Source organism: Triticum aestivum, chromosome 2D (assembly GCF_018294505.1).
Source record: "Triticum aestivum cultivar Chinese Spring chromosome 2D, IWGSC CS RefSeq v2.1, whole genome shotgun sequence".
Lineage (NCBI taxonomy): Eukaryota > Viridiplantae > Streptophyta > Magnoliopsida > Poales > Poaceae > Triticum > Triticum aestivum.
In genome coordinates, this window is record NC_057799.1 from 29,878,367 (window position 1) to 29,896,410 (window position 18,044).

Genomic DNA, 18,044 nt, shown 5'->3' on the forward strand with positions numbered 1-18,044 from the left:
CATGTAAAATTTGATAGGTAAAACTCATTAGTGGCGATGACAATTGAGTAGTTTGAGTTTTTGTAGGTTGCAAGAATCATAAATGAGAGCATCAATTACCTGGTAGTTTCCAAGTAACAAGCAATAAAAGGGAACTAAAATTGTAGGCCTGCAAATGGACATTAGAACGTTGCATGTATGATATCATTCATAACACGGTGCATCTAAATGAGCATACAATCCCAAGTTCATGTTCTCTTACTATGATGCACGTTTCATATAGAGCTGAATGCTCTTATTCTTAAGAAGTTGCTAAACATATATTGTCCTACCCCCGGCCCCCAAGTCATCGGGGTCCACTAGAAAATAATGACAATTAAGATGTCCTTTTCTGAGGCAATTAGAATAATGCATTTAGGACAGAAAAAATCCGAGTCCGAGTCTAGCTGTTATGATGTGGTACTACTAATGTATACTGATATGATATAATCCCTTTTTAGCCGGATTTTCCTATCTTCGAAATGCGGTTATCCAATTTATTTCAATTTGTGGATGCTTAGCTTGCAATGGGAGGATGTTATGTTTATCTACGACTACGAGTTAGCTTACCTGGATACCTGTTGCTATTTCATTACGTTGTTTTACTACGTACGTTCTAATGTACCGTGTGTGCTTAAAGTGTGGAAATATTAATACTTGCTCGGTGTGTACATACGCATACGTCTGAAACGCCATGCGACTAAATCCGCGCCGATTCCGCCCCTAACCCCTAACCATGAGCATCCAAGCATGCGCCGTTTGTGATCCGTTTTATCGTACCATGCCCGCATCCCGACATAATAATCCGACGAAAAACGCGACGACCATCAAATGCTGCCCGTTTCGCTTTCTGAATCCAGAGAAATGTTGGCACGATGCTCGGCCGAACCGACGAACGCGACGACATAATAATTCGACGAAACTCGGCCGAACCGAATCCGCGCCGGACCCCTAAACCATGAGCAGCCAAACTTGTGTGGTTTGAAGCAAGTGTTTGAACCAATGTTGGCACGATGCGTATGTGTTGGGTCTCCAACTTTTATCCCCACTCCACTTTAATTCGACCGTTGGCAGCCCGCTCCCGATTTAAACCGGCTTCCCCCCTCACATCCACCGACCCAACCGCAAAGCAGAGCAGAACTAGCCGTTGCCCAACCAAACACTCTGCTTCCTCTTCCGTCCTTCTCCCCCATCGCCGCCCGCATTCCCCGTCCTCTGATCCCTCCCCTCCGATGGACTCTGCCGCGGCGTCGTCCCTCGTCGTCAGCCCCGCCTCCGACGACCGCTTCTGGGACGGCCTGCGCACCCGCGTCGACACCATCCTCGAGGACCGCCGCCTCGTCGCCTCCGCCGCGTCCACGGTACGCGTGCTCTCCATCGATAGATCCTGGCTGAAACCCCCTCTTTTTCCTTGTCCGGAGCTGGACGGATCCTGACGCGCGCTTGCTCTGATTCTGATCTGCTCGGCGCAGTGCGCGGTGGCGTCCGGGCGCCCCAAGCGGCTCCGGGAGGACTCGCTGATGCTGGTCCGCGGCCTCGACTCCGTCGCCGCCTCGCTCGCGCAGCTCTCCGACACCCTCACCGCCGCCCAGAAGGTAACCACGGTTCCAGCCACGCTTACGATTTCTCCTCTCCCCGCTCCGATCCGACGCTCTGGTGATGACGATCTGACGCTCCGGTTGTTTCCAGGGCGTGAACGCTCTGGCGATGTGCTCGTCCCAGGCGAGGGAACGCGAGAGGGGAGAGGAGGAGCCCGACGCCAAGCGCCACTGCACCGCCTCGACGGAGTTCGCGACCCTCGAAGCCCAGAAAGACGTCAATGAAGGTTCAGACAACGGCGCCGGGGACGCGAAACCGCGCGAGGGGCCCGACGGCGACGCCGTCCTGGCCTCCGCCGAGGTCGCGCAGAGCACCAACCTGAAGCGGGCGCGCAGTGTGAGTGGCCGCGAACAGAAAGAATTTCCTTTTGTTTTTCACGCGATTTTCGTTGAGGACTCCTCTGATTTGAGCGAGTCGACGGTTGTGCGGTGCAGCTGGCGGTGTCGATGGCGGGCAGGGCGGCGAACCTGGCCCGGGAGCTGACGACCATCAAGTCGGAGCTGCGGTTCATGCAGGAGAGGTGCGGCCTGCTGGAGGAGGAGAACAGGCGGCTCCGGGACGGCTACGACGACGGCGGCGCCGCCCCCGAGGAAGACGACCTGGTAATCACCATTTCTTCAGAATCAAAATCGACAGAATCTGTTATTGTTCTTGCCTGGCTGATGATCAATCTTTGTGGCGTGTGATACGGCGGGCGGCAGGTTCGGCTGCAGCTGGAGGCGCTGCTGGCGGAGAAGTCGCGGCTGGCGCAGGAGAACGCGAACCTGGCCCGGGAGAACCAGAGCCTGGTGCAGCTGGTGGAGTACCACCAGCTCACCGCCCAGGAGGAAGAAGAGGAGGAGCTGGAGGACCACCTCCTCACCGCGTCCTACGAGGAGGCCGTCATGCAGGGGATGCGGCTCGACTTCTCGTCGCCGCTCGGCAAGATCGACGGCGAGTTCGACGGGGTTCCGGCCACCCCCGGCAGCAAGCTCGGCGTGCTGGTGTCACCTGATGAGTGAAATGTTGAGGATTCCTGCAGCACGGTGTGGTTTCTGCTGTTTGTTTTGTGTTGCGTGCTTCAGTTTGAGCGCACTCTCCGGTGTCCAGATTTGGTGTTTCTTAACGATGATGGCTTGTTATCTCAGTTGAATGTTAACCATGTTCCTTGTTCATTCTTGTTTATTCAGACAGAGAGAGGCTTCAGCGCCTCAGATAACAGAAACTGTGTTGTAACTGCACAGATTATTAGCATGTTCCATCTTCTCCATAAGCTCTGAATCTTTTTAATCACAGTGCAATCCTGGGATGGTTCTGACGAAATCATCTCCGGGAGTCAATTCTGCCTTGGTATGCTTGTTATACAGATGTAAATCATGTCCTTGTTTATTCCACTCTGAAGTCTGAACCTGGGATGGTTCTGACGAAAAGGCAAAAGAAAATGAACGCAGACTAGGCCATGAAAAATCGGCATTACAGTTACATTTTCTTGATGATCTAGACAGAATAGACGATTTACAGGACATGTAAGTGGTGCTCGTTGTCTATGCTAACCTAGTCAGTCTCTAGTGTATCTATATATACTAATTTACAACCATGCCGCTCCAACACCAATTAGAAGATCAGCAAATGGAGGAGCACAAACATCATCAAAAGTAAGCTATTATTGTGCCACCACACCACAGGAGGGGAGCTGCTGACGTGCCTCAACTGGGAAGCACCGGCTGGGTTCTTCGTCTCCTGGGGAGAGTAGTTCTCGGGCGTGGACCGCGACGAGTTCCGTGAGTTGATGGAGAGAGGGTTTGAGCTATCGGTGTCATAACCTGCATAATCCACAGAACAAACATATCATGAGCATAATAAGCAAATGACTTTCTATGAAATAAACAAAGCATTCGTAACGGTTTGCTTACAGTTGAATCTCTTCCAGCCAAGTATCTTCCTCTCTCGGTCGAATACAACACGGACACCGGTCATGAAGTTTTCTGCACCATTCCTTGACTGTTAACAACTATTCAATGTGCCGTATGTAAGGAAATAAATGCACTTCTCACAATTAGGAAAGCAAATATAATATAATTCAGATAGGCTATATCCCAAGTCCATACATGATGCCATCACAGTTTAGAACATTGTTTCACAGCACATGATATATTTAGATGATTTAAGACAAGTAACTGTATGCCCATTTGCAATTGTTGATACTGACAATCACAGCAAAAGGAAAGAATGTGAAATGCCTAACTGAATTGCCTGTTCTGTTACCGTCATAAGTGAAAAGAACTCACTAGTGCTGAAAACCAAGATGAGATTGGTTTTGAGCAAGGCAGAGGTTGGTTTGTTCCGGGACGAAATTACTACATACTTTGTTCTTGTCAATGATCTCAGGATACAAAAAAAAAAGTGCAAAAATGACACTGTAAAAATGCTTAGAAGCGTCAATGATAATGCAACAGAAAGAGTTCCGAAGTAATAGTTCTGCAGTATTGGCCGTATGCATCGTTCTGATGTAGAGGCCGGGGAGCCCCCCCTTTTCGAAAAAAAAAATAGTTCTGCAGTAAACTTACGTCCAATTATGTTTAGCTTCGTGCTCTTGACAATCGCCAAGCAATAAACATACTCATGTTGCTGCAAATATCAAAGCCAACGGGATAGTTACATAATCTGAGCCTGTTCCTAGTGTTAACAGAATTGCACAATCTGAGGCTCGCAATACCTGAATGGAGATAACCTGCCCTGGATCAATAGCAGGGAACAGGCTCCCACCTGCTGTTCTAAGACTTATACTAGGAGTTTGAATCCTTGCCTCGCTAGAGCTGCACAAGTTAACCTTGCTCATTTTAGTCATGGATTGAAAAAACATACGACTAATGGTTCTTATAAAACTTATTTGTGACATAAAATAACCTCAGATCGTAGCAATATTCGAAGGGAATTCTTGAGTCGGCGGCATGGCGATTTGCTTGAACTTGATTATGGAACTGAAAACGAGAAATTACGGCATGAATATTCCCCTATTGAAGCAAGACCAAACAAAGACAGAAAATGTACTTACACCATCAGTTATATATGTATATGCTGGGTCTGCCAAGTATGTGAAGGACGTCCCTGTGTCGAAAATAGTACTAACTTCCAAATCCATTAGGTTATTTCCGACAACAATCCCGGTGATGGTGATAGAATATGTGGGGCTGGAAAACAAGAAATTATCCCAGGCAGGAGAAATTAGCAGGAGGCAGACAGCAATGGACTTGGCAAGGTAAATGGACAAATTTTACTCACTGTTTCTGATTGATGTCAAGTGGTGTCTCTTCTTGGTCCGAGCTGCCTTGGTCTCCAAAACTGATCCTCCCGATACCATCACGGCCAAAACACATTGAGAAGGAATTTGATGTCAGACCTTTCTGAGCTAGAATGCTAGGAACTGATATCATGTCTACCCCAAGTCCGAAAAGACCGTTTGGAGCAGCAGCATCCAGAAATGAGCCTGTCTGAACCTCTCCGCAACTGATAAGAATGAAACAGATCAAAGTTTATCAAAAGGCTGAAAATAATATTTTTCAGCACGCCATATAAAGAATAAATATTACCCAAACATTATTTGTGCCTTGAGAAATTGAGGATGAGTATCCTCTGTTGATAGGTAAAGCACATCCTCGACAAGAAATCCAGAAGATGACGTGTCTGCGGAGACATACACCATCTTGTATGGACAGCTTGATGTTGTAGAGCATTCTTTTCCAAGACCACAAAAGTCACTATTGCAAGGAACTGATTGGCTCGTTGATGACAACGAAGGGATGTAAAACGAAGCCTGAAATCTCAGAAAATTAACAAATTATAAGTAGAAAAAATGTAACTCTAAAAGAGAAAATGCAGCCAAGCAACATGGTAACAACAAAAAAGATAGATAATACTTGTGTTCCTATATGAAAAATGATACTATTGAGAGGGGGGCAGGGGGGTCAAAAAGTTTTTACAATGAACAGAGCTCAAGATATGAAGAGTAATTTTAGGAATAACTGTGCTGTTCGTAATGACCCCTAGACAATATATTTGTAGTGCCAAGGACTGGAACCACTGTAAAACGGGCTACCATTACACCTGAATATTAACTGTCGAGCAGAGGCTGCACAAACAAGAACAGAAAACCAAAGAAGGTGCTACTTATGTATGCAGAATAATTTGTTCAGGTAATTCTTTCAACAATACAGTAAAACAAGCATATAAGTCGATAAAATTTATGTAGAAAAGACTAGAGAATTTTCTTTCAGTAATATCAAACCAATTCAGATCTACGAAATTTGAACCAGCCTATGATCAAGGCAACATAAAACAAGGTGCAAAAGAAAATGAAAAGTTCATAAAACTTGAAAGAAGATCTGCCCTTGTGACCTTTATTCTCCACTATTAACTGCACCAAGAATAATGACATACTGGGAAAGAATAGTTCTGTAATTAACTACAAACAGTCAAAGAACAATGAAAATTCACCCCCTAACTTATCACCACCAATCAGTGTTACATGATAAATGAACATGTAAGAAAGTTTATCACCATTAAATACTTCGGATAAATAGTGCAGAAATACACATTAACGATACACATCTAACACATTTTCTTTCAAACACATAGAATGTGGCAACCATAATTTGCCACAATGGCAGCACAGCAGATAGGAGAGGCTGAAATTTGAGAAATGATGTTCTTGCTAGATACTGTACTAATTATACTTGGGTTATGGTACTGTAAGACAGGTCGAGTAAAGGATTAATGATCCAAAGCCTTATACTCTACAAAAGCCCTCTTAGTTGGCACGACCTCTAGATAGTGTTTGCGCAAAAGATGCGGCGCTCAGGCATCTCTACCTTAAAATCAGATAATTACGAGGAACTAATGTTCAGGGCATTGGAACAGGAACAACATTGCAGTGAAATCCACTTCATTTCACAATAACTGCTGATCTGCCCGACCACAAGGTGTTCTATTCAAACCATTGCCTCATAGTCATACATTATGCAGTTTCTTTGAAATACTCAAATATAACTAAAATCCCAACCCTCGACTAAAAAGGCCACCAAGTGGAACAGAGCAAACATCTTGGATCACTGAACCACAATACAAAACATGGCCACTAAGCTTGTGTTGTAGAAATCCGACAGCCCAATTGTTGGACAGGATGCACAATGCTGATCAAGAACATGCCACACACTCTTCCTAAAACACTTTTTATGATGCACACACAGTAAGTACTATTAGTAACAGTCTCCTGGCACCCGTTTCAGCGCATACAAAAATCATGTCAACATACGACAGAGCAAATTTGGACAGGAACAAGAAATAGTATGATGTAAATATACGGCGTGTGGATTCAACTCTGAGTTGTGACATCCATCTGGGCGTCAAAGGATCCAGCTAAACAGTGAAGAGAGCAGAGGACTTACCGGTGCGGACGCGGCCGAAGAGGGCGGCGGCGTGCAGCCGTCGCACTGGCAGGGGAGCCAGAAGAGGTCGCTGCCGGTGTCGAGCGCCACCATGAACGTGTGCCCCGGCGTGCCCACCGTCACCAGCGCATAGTGCAGGCTACAGCCAGAAATCGAAAACAGTACTGAGCATCTTGAATTTCGAAGCACACAGAATCTCGAGAGTGGTAGGTGGTGGCTGGAGGAGCTTACAATCCGAGGTTGCTGACCTTCAGCGTGGCGTTGCCCTCGGAGAAGGTGAGCGGCGGGCGGCCCCCTCCTCCGGCGGCCGACAGCGCGCGGTGGCGGTCGTGGCCGGCGAGCGCGGCGACGTAGGCGGCGCCGCCGGGCGGCGGCCAGCCCCCGGGGAGCTCGTGGCCGCGGGCGTCCGCCCACCGCCGCACGCGCGCGGAGAACCGGTGGTGGAACTCCAGCGACGGAGCCCCGCCCGCGACGCCGGCGACGAGGAGGAGGGCCGGGAGCAGGAGCTGGGTCGCGGTCAACATCGGGGATGCGGCCGCCGCATGTGCCTCCGCCCCGGCAAGGGTCCGGCGGCCGCGGTCGAACCGACGGTCGGCTGTGGCGGCCGGCGGGCGGGCGGCGGCGGGATTCCGGCGCGTGTGCTGCCTGCCTGTGTGTCGGAGTGTGAGTGGGTGCGGCGTCGAGTCGCTTTGCTTTGCGTCGGGATGATTATTTTCTAGCGGGTTCTTTTTTTTTTGAGACAAATTATAGCGGGTTCTGGAGTACGGAGGGCAATAATTGTGGTCGCTTTGCTTTCTTTTCTTACTCGTCGTGGGCTGGGCTGTAAAATGAAAAGGGAGCGCTTCCGCCTAATGGCATCCCCCTTTTCCACCTTTCTCCTCGCTCCCTGCTCCCCCTTCGCCGTCCATCTTCGTCGCAAAATGCTCGTAATCTAATCTAGAGCATCTCTAACAGACCCCTTAAATCGCAGTTTTCAGTTCGTGGGAAACGCGTTTTAAGGGTCGGTTTGAGCTGCGGGCCTGCGGCCGAACAGACCCCTTAAACTTAACCTGTAAAATCAAATCTCGCTTATATTTTCTCCGCGCGCCTTTTTCGGGCTGGGTTGTCGCCTCATCGGGCCGGGCTGCCCATGCCCAGGTTTAATCTAGTTACAAGTGTTTTATCATTTCAAAGGTGCAAAGTGTCAAACTTGAGGTTTGATCCCAGTGAGCTGGGGTTAACACCACCCTCCTGACCATCCAACCACTGGTTGGGTCTCAAAAAGTAGAGAACCTTGCACGTGGATCGATCGATGAACACAGCCGCAACCGCACTTAGGCAGCTCGACTCCTTTGATTCAAAAGAATTTTACATGATTATTGGAGGATTTGAATCCTTAGGAATTTTTCATACATAACCATTTGATTCCTAGGATTGGGGTCCTTAGGAGTTAGGAAAACTTCTAAAGAATTGCTTTGCGCTCTATTTTGGTGAAGAAGTTCCATCCACTCAAAGCCCTTTTACAATTCTTTTATTTTTCATGCAAATTTCTGTGATTTGCTAATCTTAGATGTTTCAAATGAGCCTGCCACACCATTTCTTTATTTTAGTTATCCATGTGTTTCGTCAGTTACCTAAGTCAAATTTGTATGTTATCTAGAGTCATCAATAAAATCATTATTTAGACGTGTTTTAGATGGATTTTACGTAAATAGTTTACGTTAAATGCCATGGCATATAAAAGAAATAGGCCGACTTAGTTCGACGACTAGGTCCTACCTACAACTACGAGTGCATGCGTATCTTTTTTTAGGGGAATACATGTGTATGTTGTTGGTGTGAGGTATGGCAACAACAGAGACATCGCACCTAGCATGATGGGAATTAGATTAATGTTGCGAAGGTAATATATGTGTAATGAATCAATCTTTGAGTAACCAATATGGTATATTGGTTCCGATGTGAATGATCTTTTAGCTTGCACAAACACCTTTGGCAACATTTGTATCAAACGTTGCATTACTTCATGAACGAGCCTATCATATATCAACTGTGAATTGATTTTCGTGTGCACGAGGGGTAGAGGGGGAGGGGGGGAGGGTCATGTGTGGACTCTTTGATTGCCCTCGAGAGAACTACAAGCTTGACTTACAAACATTATTGTGATAATCAACACATACTTCCATATACATCATGGAAAAATCAACCTATTTATGTCCTCCAGTTATTTGGCTAATATTGTTTACAATTTGCAGCATGAAAGCTCCCTACATCTTGCCAACCAACGGATCAAGTGTGGATACCCACTTGTCATAGTCCAAAGGAAAATCAAGGTCACCGAGTGGTATGCCATTAACAAAGTAGTAGGGTGTCCCGGTGACACCTCGTGCACAACCAAACTACAAAATAGAGAAAACATACGGTGAATATTGCGTCTCAATGCAAATTATAAAATACGGCATATAATGCGAGACAAGTTCGACAAACCTTGAAGGAAATCCTTGCGGCCTGATCCGACCGCGAGTCGTTGAAGCCCGCTCTATATGCAGCCAAATTGGCTTCGCCAATGACGGGGGCGACAAGGTTGTTCGCTATTTTGGCGACCACCGCCGCTCTTGTTTTGGTGTATGTCGGCGTGTTGTAATAACTCTCCTGAAATGTTACCATCCGTTAATTCCTTGTGATCTTATTGTGTGTGTTATATGTTGTGACCAATCTCGCAGGTATTTCTCCCTCAGGAAAAAAAAACAAAAGTGTCATATTATGCTTATGCATGCTTGATGTATGCACCGGCTAATCCATACTGAAAAAGCTAGCTTTGGATATGAACTTTTGCTTGTATATGACTTGGCATGGACAAAAGAAAATGCATGGTGGTTTCATCCAATGGAATGTGAGCAGGGTGCTTCTCGGTTCCCTCTCTTTGCCTCAAAAAGCTGCATTTCACTGCACCTATTAGTGCTTTTCCAAAGCAATGCCTAGTCATCTCCATCTAAAGAAAAAGCTACAACACCTTTCTGCTTATATAAGTTGTGGTGTTCACACAAGAGGCAGCACAAAACATCTCAAGATTTTCAGAATGTTATGCCTGATTTTTATCTCTCCTTTTCTTATACACCTTTTGCTTCTCTCTTTTAGTATATTCTATAAAGAAGCGGGCAGGCAAGAGATAATTAACCTGGTATTTGAAGAACTTTTCGAGCAGGGGGTACACGGCCGACGCATTTAGCTTGTGCACCGTGTGGATCGACCGGCACGCGATGAAGGAGCTGCTGTGGTAACTGCACATTTCACAGAGAAAATCACATCATGAAATCGGTAAAAAAGGTTTATCGAGTTGTTACTCTTGCCGCTGATTTATGATTTTTGTAAACTAAAGGCGGTCAGTGTATCGAATAAAAACATGATGTAAGCGAGTTCCTAATGAAAACTTCTACTGTTTTTTCTTTTTGTCAAACATCGTTTTCATTGGCTTGTTGCTCTCTTATTAATAACTACCTAAGGCATATCCAGCTAAGAAAACTACCTAAAGCATATTGTACAAAATAATACCGCTAACAAGTTCAGTTTTTTTTTTTGCTGAGTGGAAGAAGCTTAGTTTATTTGTTGCAAAATGTGCAGTACTAATTTCAGGGAATGTATCCGATGCTCCCTCTTTGCACGCTATTTTCATGCTACGTATGTACCTATGCACGGAAACCTTCCAAAATAGTTGAAAACATTGGTACAGATCGATGCATCGACCATGCCATCAAGTTTCATGTCAGAATTAGATTGCACAAGAAATTTCTAAATATAAGAAGATGAAATCAGTTCTGATTTGATTTTGAATTTAAATTTGGTATCATTTAATGCTCGTTCCGTTTTTAACCGAGTATCAAATTTCAAGTGCAAAAAATAATGGCATGGTAGAATCGTATGCATGGATCTAATATTAATTAGGGTTGTGAATGATATTGCCATGACTTCCACTGGCCCCATATGTCTTATCATTGTGTTTGCCTAATAACTAGGGCATCTCTTGTTTTTCCTTTTTCTTTAAAGAATGGAGGCTGATTGAATTGACATTAGCCAAAAGCAGCTCTTACTTTCTTCCAGGAATAGGCAAGAGATATGCACATTTGCATGGAAGAAAAATAAATGGTACTGTATGTGACAACTATTATAGTAGTGCTTTTGTTTTCTCTAGCTATAAAGCTCGACAACGCTCTAGTTGGAGAGTAGATGAGATGCAACAGATTTAGTACCAGGATAATCTTGCCTTTAATTACCATAGGAAAAAAAACTTGGTGTGCCCTGTCCATGGTAAAGAATAATCTTGCCTTTAACTACCATTGAGAAGTACTATTTTAGACAGGCAAATTAAAAATAGAATGGACTTCAGTTCTGTGAGGTGCATTTTTTTTTTTGGCGAAAACTGTGAGGTGCAGTTAAATGGACGGTAGCGAGGTACACAACAAATAGAAAACATTGGGAAATTCCCTTAAAAAAACATTGGAAAAGGCTCCATGTTTTCAGTCCACGCTCCTCTCGGAACGTGTTGTCTAGCCAGACCTGGTCAGATCCTCTAGCACTCGGCACTGTGCAGTGGCAACTTCCAAGTACCAAGCAGGCCAGCCATCTGTGTTCCGTCAACTTTTGTCGTGAAAGTACGTACACAAGCGAGTCACAAGCCACAACTGAGACGCGTACCTGATTTTTTGGGATTTTTGTTGGATTTTACTCGTTGAATTCACGCAAACTCGTTGAATTCACGAGCAATTACCGCAGGCCGCGGGTGAATTTGCTATGAACCGAAACGGAACAATCTGAGGTACGAACTCCGTCCGGAATTATTTGTCGAAGAAATGAATGTACATCACGTGTGGTAAGCATTCCAAACAATTCAAAAAGAAGAAATGGATGTACGACAAATAACTCCGGACGAGGAAGTACTACCATGATCAAGACGGCAATTGCTATGCAAGAAAGAGAGAATGATCGAGACGGCAATTGCTATGCAAGAAAGAGAGAATGGTTTCGACGGACGACTGGGTGCGTGACTCACGGGAGCGGGAAGAGGTGGACGATGACGGCGACGCGGCGGGCACCGAAGTGGTCGGCGGCCCTCCGCAGCGGCGGCCAGGCGTCGCGGCTGTCGGGGCAGAGCGGGTCGAAGAAGGCCTCCACCACCACGGCCTCGCCCCACGCCGGCGCCCACGCCTGCCCCCCGTACACGAACCCGTCCGTCCTCGCCGGGACCGGCACCTGCGCGCCGCAGCGCCCGGCCGCGGTCACCACCGCCAGCAGCACCAGCAGCGGCGGCGACACGCGGCGACATTGTCGTCTGGCCTCCATCGACGATCGATCGAGCACCGGCCTCACAGAGTCACAGTGCAAGCTACTCGTACGTGTCAGGTTGCTGAGCTACAGTGACAAACAAGGTGAGGACTCTATGCCGGCCGGTGCACGGCGCGCGTGCGAATATTTATATGCTCGATAGAATAGGATAGCTGATATGTGTCATTATTACCGTAAAAACTGTCATTAACAGGTGGTTACTAGCTTCCTAATGATGCGGCAGACATGCACCAAGCCTGGAAAAACGTACACTCACTCCATCCGGGTCTACATACATCCATTTTATTTTTTGAAAAATAAATACATCCATTTGAAGGAGAACCAATTCTGGACGCTATAGTTGACGCTTAAACTTGGATGTATCTAGACGTGTCTACATACATCATCTAGATACATCCTTTTTTAGCAAGAATCTAGATATATTCATTTGAGTGACAACTAATTCCGGACGCTCAAATGAATGTATTTATACGTGTCTAGATACGTCCATTTGAGCTACAACTAACTTCGAAAGGAGGGAATATAAACGAATGAAACATAGCCACTTAGAAGTAGTATTTGTTTCGGAGCACAGGAACGTGGAAAATAAAAATAGAAATTAGAGAAAAATGAAACAAACGACTATGTAAAAAAGCGTGCACTACAGGCGCAACGCATGGCACCCAACGTCGCATCACACGGCAGTGTACCGTTGTTGCCTCGCCGGACGATGGGATGCCGAATTGTTTCCGAAATACAAACGTGCAAAAACACTAGAATGAATGTATTGCTTCGTTCATTATCACAATAATAGAGTTGTTGAGCTGTTTTCGTAGGGAAAGATAAATGTTATTTTTGCTCAATTTAGCTATGTGTTAGGGACGAGCTAGGGATGAAGCTTGACTATGGAGGATTTCAAATTGGTCTCACGTCTCAAGTTACAGATAAACTTTCTGAACCTTACAACCTTACAAGCGACCGGCTGTCAGCCGTTTTATATGCTGCTTAGGATTTATTTTTATTTTTTTGAGAACCGTATGCTTAGGAGAGGAGCTAGTCCTTGGCGTTGTAGCGAATCGACGGCTTGGGCTTCAGGCCCATCTTGCTTGTTCGGGCCGAGCGATAGTGGAGCTAGCACTCCCTCTCCCTTGACGGCCAGCTTGTCCCCAAGCTAGAGCTCGAGGAAAACGTTGCCACAATTCCTCCAAATTTTCTCAAGTGGCCACTGTCTCCGGTTGATCCGACCAATGGATTAAACCCTATGGAACTACATCATCACCACGACGACGGAAGCGCCACTACAGCACACAAAAAGGAACAACAAACCGGGCATCTTGAGAGGGAAGATCAAAGTGTACCTGACAGTGCGGCCAGTAGCCAGCTTGAGTTGCGACACATGCACGGCGGGGTGGATTTTACTCGGCATCGACAACTGAAGGTGATAAGCTGATGCTCCCGCTCGCTCAAGTACATTGTAAGGGCCATAGTACTTAAACAACAACCTATGATGAGCACGAGGTGCGACTGAAGACTGAATGTATGGTTGCAACTTCAGGCCGACCTAGGTTGTATTGCCTGTTTGGAACTTTGGATTTCCGTACTCATTGTATTAGCATACTTGAACTGCAAACCCTTATAAAAACATGCTCCAAAGTTGTCAATTGATTTTCGCGTGCACGAGGGCGGGAGGCCCTCGGGGGAACTACATGCCCGACTTACAAACATTATCATGGTAATGACACACATACTTCCATCGACATCATGGCAAAACCAAGCTATTTATGCCCTCCACTTATTTGGCTAATATTGGTAACAATTTGCAGTTTTTTATTTGCAGCGAGATAGGTCCCTACATCTTGCCAACCAACGGATCAAGTGTGGATATCCACTTGTTGTAGTCCATTGGAGAACCAGAGTCACTGAGTGGTATGCCATTAACAAAGTAGTAGGGTGTCCCGGTGACGCCTCGTGCACAACCAAACTACAAAACAGAGAAAACACACGGTGAATAATGCGGCTAGAAAAATACAGTACAAAATATAAAATACGGCATATAATGCGAGACAAGTTCAACAAACCTTGAAGGAAATCCTTGTGGCCTGATCCGACTGCGAGTCGTTGAAGCCCGCTCTGTATGCTGCCAAATTGGCCTCGCCAATGACGGGGGCGACAAGGTTGTTCGCTATTTCGGCGACCACCGCCGCTCTTGTTTTGGTGTATGTCGGCATGTTGTAATAACCCTCCTGAAATATAAGCATCCTTTAAATCTCCGTGGTTGTATTGTGTGCGATATGTTGTGATCAATTCTGAAGGTATTTATCCCTTGGAATATAAATGAAAGTGCCATATACTGTGCTCGATGTATGCACTGGAAAAGCCATGGTGGAAAAGCAAGCTGTGGAATATGAGCTTTTGCTTGTATAGATGGTGCTTGGCATGGACAAGAAAAATTGCATGGTGGTTTCATCCAATGGGATGTGAGGAGGGTGCTTCTCGGTTCCCTCTCTTTGCCTCAAAAAGCTGCATTGCACTGCACCTAGTGGTGCTTCCAAAGCAATACCTAGTCAGCTCCATCTAAAAAAAAAAGCAGCACCACCCCTCCTACGGTGAATATTACTGAAATACCCCTCGTCTTTTTTTGCACCTTTTGAAGCGTGATACAGTGGGTAATAAAGAAGCAGGCATGCAAGAGATAACTAACCTGGTATTTGAAGAAGTTTTCGAGCAGGGGATACACGGCTGACGCATTTAGCTTGTGCACCGTGTGGATCGACCGGCAAGCCATGAAGGCGCTGCTGTGGTAACTGCAAATTTCACAGAGAAAATCGCGTCACAAACTAAACCAGTAAAAGTTTCTTCAGAGTTACTCTTGGAGCCGGTGAAAATAACACTTTTACTTATTTTTTAAAGCCAAAAGTGGTCAGGATATCAAATGAAAAAATGAAGAAAAAAATGAATTTCTTTTATGGGGATTTGTTTTTTGTAATATGACAGGTAATGTAAACTGAGTTTCTAATGAAATTTTCCGCTTTTCCTTTTTTTTTGCCAAACATCGCTCTCCTTAGACGCTTTGCTTGCTTAATAAGTACCGAAATCATACCATTAACAAGTTTGTACTTTTTTTTTAGCGCAAGAAATTCAGTTTAAGGGTTGCAAAATGTGCAATACGGATTTCAGGGAATGTATTCGATGCTCCCTACGCATGGAAACCAAAACAAAATAAATTCGCAAGATGCATGCATGGACTTCAGCGCACGAATTTCAAAGAAAAAAATCCAAAATAGTTAAAAATATGGGTACAGATGCTTGGACCATGTATGCACGCCATCATGTCTTTTGCACGAGAAATAAAAATAAAAATGGTGAAGACAAAATCGGTTCTGATTTGAATTCGAATTTGAATTTGGTGCTATTGAACGCTCCCTTTGTCTTTCAACAAGCTGAGGATCGAATTTCAAGCAGTAAAATAATCATGGCAGCGAAGAACCGTAGATCGATCTAGTATTAATTAACGCTGTCGATGATGCTGTCATGACTTGCACATCATGTGCCTTATCATTGTGTTTGCCTAATGCATGGTTGGGACATCTTTTGTTTTTCCTTTTTCCTTTTTTCTGTTGTGAGTGGAGGACGATTGAATTGACATGAGCAAAAAGCAGCCCATATTTCGTTCCAGGAATACACAAAAGATATGCAACGCTAGCATGGAAGAAAATAATAGTGGTGCTTTTGTTTTTGCTCTAGCTACAAAACTCGACCACGCTCTAGTTGGAAAGTAGGTGAGGTGTAACAGATTTAATACCAACTGTAAGGCCAGTTTGGTGTGTCCATAGAAAAAGAATAAAATCTTGCCTTTCAAAAAAAAAATTTTTTGAGGATCAATCTTGCCTTTAATTACCATTGTGCCACCCCACGAGGAACTTTTTTTTTACCATTTTTTCCGGGCAAATTAAAAGACAGATCAATGGGTTTCAGTTCTGTGAGGTGCAGTGGAATGGACGGTAGCTCGGAACACAACAAGATACTTGTAGGGAACATTGGAAAGGGCTCCGTGCGTTCAGTCCACACACACTCGTGTCGATATGTGTTGGCTGGCTAGGCCTGACCTGACCTGACGCCGTCTGAGCACAAGCGGGTCACAACTCAGACGTGTTCCTACTCATTTGGAATTTACGTTGGATTTTACTCGCCGGATTCACAAGCAATTACTTATACTTACCGAAGCAGGCCACGGCTGAATTTGCTACTAGAATGTAGAAACCGATCGAGGTAGAAGAACCTGACTGACTGAGGTACCAAGAGTCCAAGACGATGATCCCTATGCAGCAGGAAAGAAAAGGAGAGGGTGGTTTTGATGGGTGACTTACGGGAGCGGGAAGAGGTGCACGACGACGGCGACGCGGCGGGCGCCGTAGTGGGCGGCGGCCCGCTGCAGCGGCGGCCAGGCGTCGCGGCTGTCGGGGCAGACGGGGTCGAAGAAGGCCTCCACCACCACCGCGTCGCCCCACGCCGGCGCCGCCGCGTGGCCCCCGTACACGAACCCGTCCGTCCTCACCGGGATCGGCAGCTGCGCGCCGCAGCGCCCGACGACGGCCGCAGCCGCCACGAGCACGAGCAGCACCGCCGCCGCCGGCACACGGTGGCGGCTGGGCTCCATCGATCACGATCACGATCGCTCGGCTCGGCTGGGGGCTGGGGCTGGTGCACGACGTAGTAGCTATAGCTTGCTTGGGTGCTTGACCGGTAGCTCGTTGGTGAACTAAGAGGAACACAGCTGAGATGAGCTTAATTGGGTGCTAGAATATATAGGATGGCGTCGGGGGCATATATGAGCTTGAGCGGAGGTCGTTGGGATAAGCGATGAGAGCTACTCCTAGACAAGACACCATGAGTGCACTGTGCGCACGGGCAGCCAAAGGTGCAAATTTGTATACGCAGACAGAGGCAGACATTTCGCCGAAAGCGAAGCGATCGAGGGAGGGAGAGTGACGGACGGACGGCTACCTCGCAACGACTTGATGGGCGGGCGTGCATGCATATTCCAGGCGATGACATCATACGGATGGTAGGATGATGGGAGGGGGACGGTCCGTCCGTTCTTGACCCGCCGGAATTTTTTTTCTTTCTTTAGGGCAATCTTTAGGGCAAACCCGCCGGAAATACGTAAGAGCATCCACAGCCAGACTTGGCAAATTCGACCCCTCAAACGCGCCCGGACGCGTCACTGGTCACCCCTCAAAATACGCATTCCACATCCGGATACCTTAAATTAAAAACCTCAAATCCATATTATTACATGCAACGTGAAACCTAATCTACGTTGAGCTCATCCGGTTCCGCTCCCCGCTCGGATGGCTCACGGGACTCAAGCCCCGCCGTCTCCCATGCCCTACTCTTCCTCGTCGGAGACCGGAACCCGAACTGTGCCGGTGGACGTCAGATCGATGATGGGTCTGCTAGGGGACGAGCCGCCGATGTCCACCTCGATGCGGTTGCGGCGCCCGGACTGATGCGCTATACGGGGCGCCGGAGAATGCGACTCCGCCTCGCCGATGTCCGCCGCCGCCTTCCATGCCCGGTGCCTTGCACGGCGTGCACGCCGTGCCATGGCCTCGCCCTCAATATCAGCGCGCCACCGGAGGGGTTGCGCGTCCGCCAGCGCGTTCGGATGCCAGACGGACCGCACGGCCTCCGGCGACGCAGCTA

The 18,044-nt window shown here is 46.7% G+C and overlaps 4 protein-coding genes across 4 annotated transcripts; 1 reads left to right on the forward strand and 3 right to left on the reverse strand.

Moving 5' to 3' along the window:
• Nucleotides 1–1,116: 1,116 nt before the first annotated feature.
• On the forward strand, nt 1,117–2,850 carry LOC123051269 (uncharacterized). The gene is made up of 5 exons (XM_044474104.1): nt 1,117–1,379; nt 1,491–1,613; nt 1,708–1,953; nt 2,052–2,219; nt 2,319–2,850. The coding sequence occupies exons 1-5, from the start codon at nt 1,251–1,253 to the stop codon at nt 2,616–2,618; spliced, it is 966 nt and encodes a 321-aa protein (XP_044330039.1). The 5' UTR covers nt 1,117–1,250; the 3' UTR covers nt 2,619–2,850.
• Nucleotides 2,851–3,056: 206 nt separating this feature from the next.
• Nucleotides 3,057–7,753, reverse strand: LOC123051268 (aspartyl protease family protein 1). The gene is made up of 10 exons (XM_044474103.1): nt 7,272–7,753; nt 7,041–7,179; nt 5,187–5,410; nt 4,879–5,103; nt 4,652–4,787; nt 4,504–4,577; nt 4,313–4,412; nt 4,164–4,224; nt 3,510–3,581; nt 3,057–3,419 (listed from the first exon to the last, which is right to left on the reverse strand). Exons 1-10 carry the CDS (start codon nt 7,562–7,564, stop codon nt 3,211–3,213), a joined length of 1,533 nt encoding a protein of 510 aa, XP_044330038.1. The 5' UTR covers nt 7,565–7,753; the 3' UTR covers nt 3,057–3,210.
• Nucleotides 7,754–9,216: 1,463 nt separating this feature from the next.
• On the reverse strand, nt 9,217–12,372 carry LOC123051270 (uncharacterized). Its single transcript, XM_044474105.1, has 4 exons — nt 12,067–12,372; nt 10,198–10,300; nt 9,507–9,671; nt 9,217–9,418 (listed from the first exon to the last, which is right to left on the reverse strand). The coding sequence occupies exons 1-4, from the start codon at nt 12,354–12,356 to the stop codon at nt 9,287–9,289; spliced, it is 690 nt and encodes a 229-aa protein (XP_044330040.1). The 5' UTR covers nt 12,357–12,372; the 3' UTR covers nt 9,217–9,286.
• Nucleotides 12,373–13,982: 1,610 nt separating this feature from the next.
• On the reverse strand, nt 13,983–17,233 carry LOC123051271 (uncharacterized). The gene is made up of 4 exons (XM_044474106.1): nt 16,706–17,233; nt 15,040–15,142; nt 14,417–14,581; nt 13,983–14,319 (listed from the first exon to the last, which is right to left on the reverse strand). The coding sequence occupies exons 1-4, from the start codon at nt 16,993–16,995 to the stop codon at nt 14,188–14,190; spliced, it is 690 nt and encodes a 229-aa protein (XP_044330041.1). The 5' UTR covers nt 16,996–17,233; the 3' UTR covers nt 13,983–14,187.
• Nucleotides 17,234–18,044: the final 811 nt, after the last annotated feature.

Excerpts from the sequence above, each read along its gene's own strand:
- LOC123051269 (XM_044474104.1), top strand. The coding sequence starts at position 1,251 with ATGGACTCTGCCGCGGCGTCGTCCCTCGTCGTCAGCCCCGCCTCCGAC. Across the intron at positions 1,380-1,490 it reads TCGCCTCCGCCGCGTCCACG|TGCGCGGTGGCGTCCGGGCG; the intron begins GTACGCGTGCTC and ends TGCTCGGCGCAG. Across the intron at positions 1,954-2,051 it reads ACCTGAAGCGGGCGCGCAGT|CTGGCGGTGTCGATGGCGGG; the intron begins GTGAGTGGCCGC and ends TGTGCGGTGCAG.
- LOC123051271 (XM_044474106.1), bottom strand. The coding sequence starts at position 16,995 with ATGGAGCCCAGCCGCCACCGTGTGCCGGCGGCGGCGGTGCTGCTCGTG. Across the intron at positions 15,143-16,705 it reads GTGCACCTCTTCCCGCTCCC|TTACCACAGCAGCGCCTTCA; the intron begins GTAAGTCACCCA and ends TGAAATTTGCAG. Across the intron at positions 14,582-15,039 it reads AAAACTTCTTCAAATACCAG|GAGGGTTATTACAACATGCC; the intron begins GTTAGTTATCTC and ends CTTATATTTCAG.
- LOC123051268 (XM_044474103.1), bottom strand. The coding sequence starts at position 7,564 with ATGTTGACCGCGACCCAGCTCCTGCTCCCGGCCCTCCTCCTCGTCGCC. Across the intron at positions 5,104-5,186 it reads AAGGCACAAATAATGTTTGG|TTGCGGAGAGGTTCAGACAG; the intron begins GTAATATTTATT and ends CATTCTTATCAG. Across the intron at positions 4,578-4,651 it reads ATACATATATAACTGATGGT|TTCCATAATCAAGTTCAAGC; the intron begins GTAAGTACATTT and ends TCTCGTTTTCAG.
- LOC123051270 (XM_044474105.1), bottom strand. The coding sequence starts at position 12,356 with ATGGAGGCCAGACGACAATGTCGCCGCGTGTCGCCGCCGCTGCTGGTG. Across the intron at positions 9,672-10,197 it reads AAAAGTTCTTCAAATACCAG|GAGAGTTATTACAACACGCC; the intron begins GTTAATTATCTC and ends GTAACATTTCAG. Across the intron at positions 9,419-9,506 it reads CCGCAAGGATTTCCTTCAAG|TTTGGTTGTGCACGAGGTGT; the intron begins GTTTGTCGAACT and ends TCTATTTTGTAG.